The 10254-nt window shown below is 39.3% G+C and overlaps 1 gene segment (V, D, J or C); it reads right to left on the bottom strand.

Annotated features, from left to right (window-relative positions):
• Window positions 1-4365: 4365 nt before the first annotated feature.
• Window positions 4366-8097, bottom strand: LOC121434878. The segment is given in 3 exon segments: window positions 4366-4556; window positions 7448-7864; window positions 8046-8097. Coding segments are annotated over 3 exon segments (660 nt in total).
• Between the last annotated feature and the right edge of the window lie 2157 nt (window positions 8098-10254).

Genomic DNA, 10254 nt, shown 5'->3' with positions numbered 1-10254 from the left:
GCACAACAGAACCGAAATTTGATACAGAAAATTATGAAATTCTGTCATTTATTTGTTTATTTAGTTAGTTATTGTGTGTGTGTTATTGACCTATGATCACATAGAATACAAGGAGTGATTTCCAAATTTTTGAATTTGTAAAGGTTTTTTATGTCCCAAGATATGGTCCATTTTAAAACATCTTCCATGTGCTGCTGAGTAGAATGTTCATTCTTTGACATTGGGTAGAGTATTTTGTAGGTATCCATTAAGTCTACTTGCTGGAGGATTTTAATTAATTTTGATGTTTCTCTTTTGATACTTTGTCCAGATGAACTGTTTACCTGAGAAAGTGGTGGTATTAAAACTGTCAACTATTAATAGATGGTATGAATTTCTTTCTTTATATGACTGATTTTTTTTTCTCTTGCAGTTTTCATAATACTTTCTTTCCTAAGTCTACTTCATGTTTTAAGTATTATATGCCATGGGGCATTTCTCTTTTGTTCTTGTTTATTTCCTGTTCTGAGAACTTCCATGTGAATATTTTGAAGTTTTTATTTCTTATTTCTGTGAAGGATACTGTTGGATTTTTATTGGGATTGAACTGAATCTTAATAACTTTTAGTAGAGTGGTTATTTTCACAATGTTAATGTTGCTAATTTATGAGCATTAGAGGATTTTCCATTTTCTAGTGTCTTTCTCAACATGTTACTCTGATATAATCATTTCACATTCTACGCATTTGATATTTTTTAAAATTCTTCTGCCATGTACTACATTCCTACTGTAGCCCCTCTACCTCTCCTTCATGCAAAGTTCTCCCCACTTCCCCTTCTCCTCAGACTCACCCCCTTCTGTACTTTCTCAGAAAAGAGCAGCCCTCCCAGGACATCAACCAAACACAGCATAACAAACTACAGTAAACCTGGCATATACCATTACATTAAGGCTGTGTTAGGCAACCTAGTACAAAGAAAAGTGTCCCATAAATAAGCAAAGGAATCAGAGACAACTCTTGCTCCCACTGTTTGTGGTCATATAAGAACACTAAATTCTTCAGCCATAACATATGCAGAGGGTCAGACCCCTATAGGCTCCCTGATCTCTGTGAGCCTGCATGAGACCCAGCCAGTTGATTCTGTAGGCTATGTTCTTGTAGTGTCCTTGATCACTTTGATTCTTCTGGTCATTTCTCCCCCTCCTCTGAAGGACTCCACAAACTGCACCCAATATTTGCCTGTGTGGCTCTGCATCTGTTCTTTTCAGCTGCTAAGTGACGTCACTCTCATCCTTTTGATGATCATTCTGCTAAAATCTATCTAGTCCAAGATGTGTAGTATTTTTTTTGTTGTTCTTTGTGTACACAAACACGAAACTTCCTTGAGGGATTTCATAGCCATTGATTTCAGATCTTTCTTCCTTTATAGAGAGATAAATATGAGTACTAGAACATGTTACTTTAAATCAGTATTCTGGTTCCAAAATTGAGATGGATCAAAAACTTGGCCTCCTTTTCCATATTTCACAAGAATTATAAGACTACCTAACTCTAATTTCAGGCAAGTGACTACACCACATGATGAGAATTTAAGCAAAACACAGTAGAGGATGAGAGTGGACATGAATGGGAAAGTATTTCTCAAAAGAGTCTTTCATGAACAGGTTGCCTCCTACACAGCATGTAGGAAAGAGAAGAAGCTACTCTCGGCGCATCATATTGAGAGAGCCAACAGCTCTATTTCCTGAGCAACTGCACAAAGTGAAGGCTGTTGGGTAGTGTGAAGTTTACAGTGAGAATGGCCCTCATATATATAATCTAAATGTTTGGTTCCCAGTTGGTGGATTGTGTAGGAAGGGTCAGTAAGTGTGGCCTCATCAGAGAAGGTATCACTGGTGGTGGCTTGCGAATCTCAAAGCCCAATCTGGGTTCGGTCTTTCCCTCTCTTAGACTATTGCTTATGATCAGAAAGAAGTGCTCACCTTCTCTTCCATGCTTTCCTGCCTGCTACTATGCTTGCCACCATGATGGTCATGGACTCACCCTCTGAAACTGTAATCAAGACCTCAATTAAATGATTTCTTCTGTAAGTTGTCTTGGTGATGGTTATCTCTACAGCAATAGAACAGTAACAGACTGGAAGTCAGGTTGAACTCTCTGTAACATGGACCAGGTAGAGGAAGAATCTAAGTAACTTGTGGAGTGAGTCTGAAGGAGATTTTCAAAGACTAAAGTCTGTGTTCCTCATTTGGGTCATAAATTTGTGGGCTAGTAACAAAATATTGTTGGAAAATATCAGTCACTAAATTTTGTAAGACATCTTGGTAGAGAAAAATCCCATGTTAGGGTTTTCCTGGAGATGTTTTCTGTGAGAGGTCCTCCACTTATGGAGAAAACAGTATTTCTTGGGTTCAATGCCCCAGTTATCTGTAGCAATGACTTTTAAACTATCCTGTCAGAATATCGACAAATTTCTAGTTTTCTAGGAATTTGATTGAAATTTGTTTCTGTATTTCAGAAGGCTGAGCAAACCCCACTTAGAGACATACACAGCTCTCCCTCACAGGGCCACCCCCCTCAACTCTCCTGTACCCTTGGTTTGTGTGCAGCTTCCCCTGCAGTCTCCCTCACTGTGTCACTCACAGCACAGTAGTACAGGGCAGAGTCCCACAGCTGCGCTGAGGACTTCTGCAGGTGGAAGGAGCTGTTGCTCTTATGGAGAGTGGCGTGGAACCCTTGGGGCTCTGTCCTCTTGTTGTCTGTGATGCCCCTCAGGAGTAGCCTAGGGGCTTTGTTGAGATATTGCACATACCACCAAAAGTAAGAATTTGAGTATGTAGTCTGATATGTGCAATTCAACAACACAGGTGACCCCTCTGTGACAGTAACCAGGCCTTCTGGCTGGATCACTGAGTCTCCATTGCTACTCCCTGAAAATAAATAATAAATAAATAAATAAGAAGAAATCACTCTTTATACAAGGAAGTAGGTAAAAGCTTCCATAGTTGTAAGAAAATGACATCATCAGCGCTTAGGGTAAATGTAACTTACCTAGCATTAATAGGAGCATCAGGACTGACCAGGTGTCAGGAAGCATGTTCATAGAAATCAATAACACTTTGTTCTTGAGTTCACCAAATTCACAGGCAAGTCTCCTCAGGACCTTATTGAAACTCATAAACAAAGACTTCCTTCCGCACAGTGACAGTCTGTGATGTAAAGCCACCACCTGAAGAGGCACCGCCCTCTGATGATTTCTGTTCAAACTGCACAACACCTGGTGAATAAACTTGAAATCTCACCCAAGGACACAGATCTCAAGTCCCCAGTGGTTTCCTGAATTTACCAGTGTTACTAAACTATGTGTAGCCTTTGGTATTTAGTGTGATGAATATGCACACAAACACACACATTTCTGACAAAAATTTATATATTTTCTTATTTCATTAGCTCCCAGAATATATTATGGAACTAATTTTGATCATGCTCATCTGCTCTCTTCAATCCTGCCAGCTCCATCCACTCTTCTCTATAAACCCAGTTTTGTTCATTCATTTAAAAAATAGAACAAGCACATCAAGGTTTGCATTTCAGGAGGTGATGCCCATATACTCTTGGATGTGTGGCCTTACTAGTGGGCAGTCTATGCACTAGGGATTTACTTTTAAAGAAACCCAAGTCTCTCTCCCAGCAACTACTTCACATAGCTAATGGTGGGAATGCACACCTTCACCCCTGATCAAACTGTGGCAGCCCTGATACTTTGCAAGTCTTACATGTGCTGTAAACCTGTGAACACATGTGGGCAGCTGCCCTGCTGTGTCCAGAAAACACTCTTTCCCTGTACTCATCCCCCACTTATCGCTCTGACATTCTTTCCATCCCCTCTTCCTCAGTGACCTTTGACCGCGGGATGAGGTTGTGTGATTGATGTGTCCCATCTGGGTCAGGTGTGCTACAGCGTCTTCTTCTCTGAAGAATGTGAGTTCTGATTATCTGTGACAGAAATCATGTGCTGCAACCAGGGGACGGGAATAGCAAAACTGTGTTTCAAATTTTAAAATATTTTTTAAAGAAGGAAAAAACAAAACCAGTCCAAAAGAACTTCAGGTATTTGAAGCTAACCTACTTATTTTGTGTTTTAATGTCCACACCGTAGTTGGCAATTGCCCGGTAACAACTGGCAAATGCTGCACTGGAAGGCCTGTAATACAGGATGCTGATGGGGCTCCAGACACTGTGGCAGGTTTGAGGACAGGCTGTATGTGACTGGGGAACAGTGGGTATCTGCGGCACAGAAATACATGGCAGAGTCTCCAGGCTGGTTGTCTACAATGTACAGGGAGTAGTGTTTGGCTTTCTTATCTTGTAAAGCTATCAGTCTTTAGTCTTCCTTTCTTTGCACATTTGAATGAATGTCAACAATGAGCTTAGGATGCTCTTCAAGTCCTTGCTTATACCAAAGAAAGTTGTACATGGTTCTGTCCACATATGTGCAGTTGATGACAGCGCTGGCTCCCTCCTGGACTCTCAGGGTAGAAGGATGCTCTTCCACCTGTTCTCCTTGGCTCACCCCTATGCAGAAAGATGGAAAGAAAGGAGAAATGTGGTCAAGTCATCACTTTGCCAAATTTTATTTTCTTCTCTCTCTCCTTTTAAACAGTAGTAGAAAAAATCTTACTAACATAGAGTGCCTCTGGATGTGTCAGAAATACCCACAGATTATTCTGTAGCCCTAAAATCTTAGCTCACCATGCCTCTGCCGTCACAGAAACATGAATAAATAAAAAAACATATGTCTTCACTATTCTTTTCAAATAAATTAAGGCCCAGTATAAATTGTGATGACTAGCTGGTCAGCTGTTGCAATCAGGATGTTGTTCTTTCTAAGGAACAATTCTACCTCTTGAGTCATCCACTCAGCCAAAGAGAAAAGGCTGTGCTTCTGCCCTAACCCTGCACAATCAGCATGCAAGGAAGTCAGTCCACTGCATACTCCCCAGCAGCTGAGGTCTACTACCACCTTGTGGTTGCATCCTTAACCAGTGAGGCCTCTGCTAAAGTGTTCTCTGATATGTGAGGGACTCAGACACTTAACAAACAAATATGCCGTAACAAGTGTGTTCTAGTGTTGAGAGATTAAGAATAGTGTTTGAACATACTAATGAATCTGTTTCCTGTCTTCAATCTAGCAAAGCATATATATAGTGTCACCAGAGGAGAAAGGTAAACAACAACACAGCTATAAGTCCTTTGTTCCTCAATGTTGATCTCTATACATGATACAGTGGTATGATAAAGGGAGAGTTGATATTGGTGTGATCTACCAAATTCTGAATGAACTTAGGGCCCATTAGATGGAATCCATGCCTAATACTGCTCTAGTGGCCAAAAACTTGAGATTAGACAGGCTATGGACCAAACGGAAAAACAAATATCATTGTCCTACTAAACATCCATAGCAATATAATGACTTCTAATGACTTTCTACAATACCAATAGATCAATGTGTTACTCAGCAAGCACCAGAGAAGCTTTCACTTGTAGTAGATGGCAACAAACACAGAGATCTACAACTCCACACATGGAAACTATGCAGAGAAAGAGAGACATTGGAACACCCAGTCCTCAATAGATTGTCTCCATTAAAATTCTCATCTCAGGGTTCAGTGAATTTTGCTGAAGAGAAAGCAAAAGGATTATATGAGCCACTAGGGATAGAAGGCAGTAAGGATATAATGCCCTGCAGATACATTGTATCACATATGAACTTATAGAGTTTATGACAACATGCAAAGGACCCTCACATATCCCATACAGATGGGGTCCCAGTGCTAAGAGGGTGAAATGGACTTTTCTTCTAAGTGAGAAGCTATCTCCAATTGAAAATTGCTCACAAGGGAAAATTTATAGTTTTCTCCAAGAGCGTTTCTCTGGGTATGCAAACCACACTTAAGGTAGGTCTCATACCCAGCAGTAGATGGCCAACTCAAATAAACTCAAATATATTTTTGTTTGTTTGTTTTCTAGGTCTTTTAATGCTTTATCTGAGTCATTATTTAACATATCAGTTACTTTCTTATATATTATGGTTACCAGTTTTGTGGTGTTATATATTTTTGTGTGCATGCATGTGTCTTTGCATATATATGAGTTCCTCATGTGTTTTATTTGTTATATTATGGTTTGTTTGATTTTTTATTTCTTTGTTTTCCAAAAAGAGAAAATGAAAGTCTGGAGTTAGATTTGTGTGGAGGTAAAGATATGCATATAAAAGTACAAAAAAACTTACAGAACAAATAGGTTGGACCATAAAAGAAAGTTCCCTTGAGACATAATAACTAAAACACTAAATACACAGAACAAGAAAAGAATATTAAACACTGCAAAGGAAAAAGACCAAGTAAGATATAAAGGCAGAAATAGTAGAGCAATACCCTAGCAATAATTCTTACTGGAAAAGCTGTTACTGCCATTACTTCTAGCCATGCTCACTTATATCTTATTGGGAATTAAGATTTTCTTATTATCTGGGAAGCTCATGTAATCTATATTTGGAAAAAATGTAGTTGCAATGGCGATTTAGCTGACTGAATCACAAGAGGGGGTGAGTTAATTTGCAAACTCTGTAAATATTTGAGCCAATCCAGTCAATGTTTTCACCACTCAGCTGCTGTTTCAACATGAACACAGCAAAGGAGAGACAATTTGGGAATCAATGAGCATGGCTGCTTTCCAGTTCCTTATAAAGACAACTGGCATGCCAGAGGTTTTCAGCTCTAGAAGATAAGATACCATCCCTTGGGCAAAAGCAGTGGTTGGGATCATATTTAATTACTGTATAATGAAATAATACCCTATTGTGTGACCTTTAGGAGGGCTCCACTTTTTCTTTTGAGAGCTATCTTTGAATGAGAAGTTATGTGTATATATTACATTGAAGATGTGTAAATATTTTGTTAGAATCAGTTTCTACAAATATTATTCTAATAAAAATTGCAAATATAGTGCTCTAGTTTGTCATTTATCTTTTGTCTCTGATTATTTTATGTGAAATATTGTTTTATATTGCTTAATTAAATGCATATTTTTAAGAATATCAAGATACTGTAGAAATGATGTCTTAATTTAATAATAAGATTTAGCTTGCCTTTTATAGCTTTGTTAGATCTTCAAATTTAATTCTTTTATCAACTTTATATGAAGTAGATTAGCTGTAAGTGTTTTCCTAGGGTCTCTAAACATAGAATGTTTCCTGTTTCCAATTTTGAGACATGATTCAAGAGGTTCTGGAATGTGTAAGAGAGGCTTATATTTCGTGACAATAGCACAAACATTTGGTGAAATAAAGTATACATCTTAGTCATGTGGGCTGATGTTTCTGAACATTTAAGCTTATCCAAATCAATGACATGTCAATCTGAATTTAAGCATGAATTTCTGCTGTGGTAATTTTGTTTCCTCACAATTTCTTCGTAATTGGTGAGGATCTGATAAAACCACCACTGTGAAAAGCCTCCTGTCGAGTCTCCCCATGTCAGGGCTGCAGCTGCACACCCAGCTGCAGTTTGGGACCAGGCTGAAGGCTTGTAGAAAGCACTGTGCCTCCACTGCACAGAGGTAGGTGCCTGAGTCCTCTAGCTGGGCATCCTCTATATGCAGGGTGCTGTAGCGCTCCTTGGAGTTGAATGTTGATGTTAGCCTTCCATTCTCCTTTGTTCCAGGAGTCAGGTAAAACAGTCTGATGAGGCTGCCCCTGGGATTCTGTCGGAACCACTGCACACTCATGATGGTGGTAGAAAAATTGCATCTCAGGGCAGAACTGGTTCCCTCATGGAGACTCATGTCTGAAGGACTGTGCTCCACATCAAGTCCTCTCACCCCTGCTTGGAAACAGAAAACCAAACCAGAGTCAATGAAGAGTTTTCACCCACACCAGTCAAACATCCCAGGGAAGACCATGAGGATGACTGCACATGAGCTTTGAATTGACTCATTCCCCCTCCACCACTGACATCTCTGCAGAATCCCATCCCTAAAACGACTTAGGTGAGCACAACTCACAGCAAATCTGCACCCACAGAATCCCCAGCACAGTTCCCAGTTTACTCTCCATGAGCCCTGTCCAACTGCTGGGTTGTCTTCTCTCCACCTGTGAGGGTATCAAGAATTTATGCAGACACGCTTGTGTTACACACAAAAGGTTCCCCCTGATTTTCTGAACTTACTCTTTCATCTAAACAGTCCCACCCACCTTCACCTTATGACTCTACAGGGTAAATGATCCACAACCATGGAGGCCAAGAGGCAGATCCCAGGACTGTATATTTCTAATGTAGCATTTCTTATAAGGGGAATTTGAGACAAAATGTGTGAGGAAAGAGAATTCATAAATTCAGAATACTGGTGTGAAAACTGATGTCACCAGTGAGTTAAAAGAGCCTTGCAGAATCTTAGCAAGACTTTTTTTTAAACCTTTTTATGTAAAGAATTTCAGACAATATATTCTGCTCATGGTCTCCCATCTCCCAAGTCTGCCTAAATTTTTTCTACCTCCTCACTGTCCCAACAGTGTGCCCCCTCTCTCTAGAAAGGAAACAGACAGGCAAATCAGCACACCAGAATTAAAAAATAATAACAAAGAAGAAACACACATCCAAAACCCACAAAACATGACAGGTGTATATAAAATATAGACAAAAACCAATAAATGCAAAAACAAAAATCTAAACTAAGCAATATGATACAGAAACACCATTGAGCTCATTCTGTGTGGCCATCTACTAATGCGCCTGGGACCACCATTCAGTGTGCTTAGTATGCCTGGTTAGGAGGTTCTTCTGTATTTGTGTTGCTTTCATTGGTTAAATAAAGAAACTGCCTTGGCCTTTTGATAGGGTAGAAGCTTAGGTAGGCAGAAAAGACAGAACTGGATGCTGGGAAGAAGAGCAGAGTCAGGCAGATGCCATGGTTCTCCTGCCCGAGGTGGACGCTGGTTAGACTCATGCCGGTAAGCCACAGTCAAGTGATGATACAGATTATTAGAAATGGGTTAAGCTAATATGTGAGGGTTAGACAATAAGAGGCTAATAATGGGCCAGGCAGTAATTTAATTAACACATTTCTGTGTGGTTATTTCGGGGGCTAAGCTAGCCAGGCAGCTGGGACAAGCAACCTGCCACTCCTCATACTACAGTATGCTCAACAAGAAAGTTCTTACATCATAAATGGAACAAGTCAGCATGTAGTGCATTATAAGGAATAAAAATATTTCTTGAAATTATCAGATCATCATGTGCATAGAAAATGTTCCCAATGATAGGTTTATTGATTTTTTTTAAAAAAAGGCCTTGCCTGTGTTTTTACCATGATTTATTTTCCATCTCTTGGTTTGTGCACAGCTCTTTTTCACAGCTGTGCAGGAAAGATGTCTGATCCTGATCTGGTTGTGAATGACTGCTCTCGGTCAGCGAGCTCTTCTCTCTTGTATTTTTTTAGAATTTATATTTCCTGGTTTTCTTCTCTAAGTAGTTATTCTTTTCTTTCTCATTCAGAGGATAGATAGATAGATAGATAGATAGATAGATAGATAGCTTGAATATATCATATATGATATAAAGGAAATGGGATAATTTCTAGTTTTATAAATTTAGAAAAAATTGAATATATAACTTAAAAAATGAAAGCAGTTGGGATGTTTTCTCTTAACTGTCATTTCTCATGATGCCCAGTGAGATTTTATTTTGCTTACATCTGTTCAGAGAATTATTATTATTATTATTATTATTAATTATTATTATTATTATTGGCTTTTTGAGACAGTTTTGCTCTGTAGTTTTGGAGCCTGTCCTGGAACTGGCTCTTGTAGACCAGACTGGTCTCGAACTCACAGAACCTACCTCTGCCTCCTGAGTACTGGGATTAAAAGCGTGTACCACCACTGCCTGGCTCAGAGAATTATTTTTAAAATAGGTTTATAAACACATAAGATCCAGCGAACAAGCTCTAGATATCTGTGGGTTTTGTATAGAATAATTGAGAACTTAAGACCAGGGAATTCCACACAGTCACTCCTACTCATTGCTTTGTGAGTAGATTGTCTTATGTCTCCTCTGGAATAGTCAAACCTCTAGGCAACATAAGAAAAATAATTTCTAGGGAACCCTACAGTGCCCCCTGGTGGATTGACACCACCAACAAATGACTTGAGGCCATCTCCTTGTCTTACTAAACCAGCCCTTTTTACTCCATCCCTTCCTGGCGAAGGAAATGC

This window comes from Microtus oregoni, unplaced genomic scaffold, assembly GCF_018167655.1.
Source record: "Microtus oregoni isolate MIOR12 unplaced genomic scaffold, Mior012 000045F_ref0000178, whole genome shotgun sequence".
NCBI lineage: Eukaryota > Metazoa > Chordata > Mammalia > Rodentia > Cricetidae > Microtus > Microtus oregoni.
The sequence above is the reverse complement of the archived record's forward strand: the minus strand, read 5'-3'. Positions and strand labels throughout refer to the sequence as shown.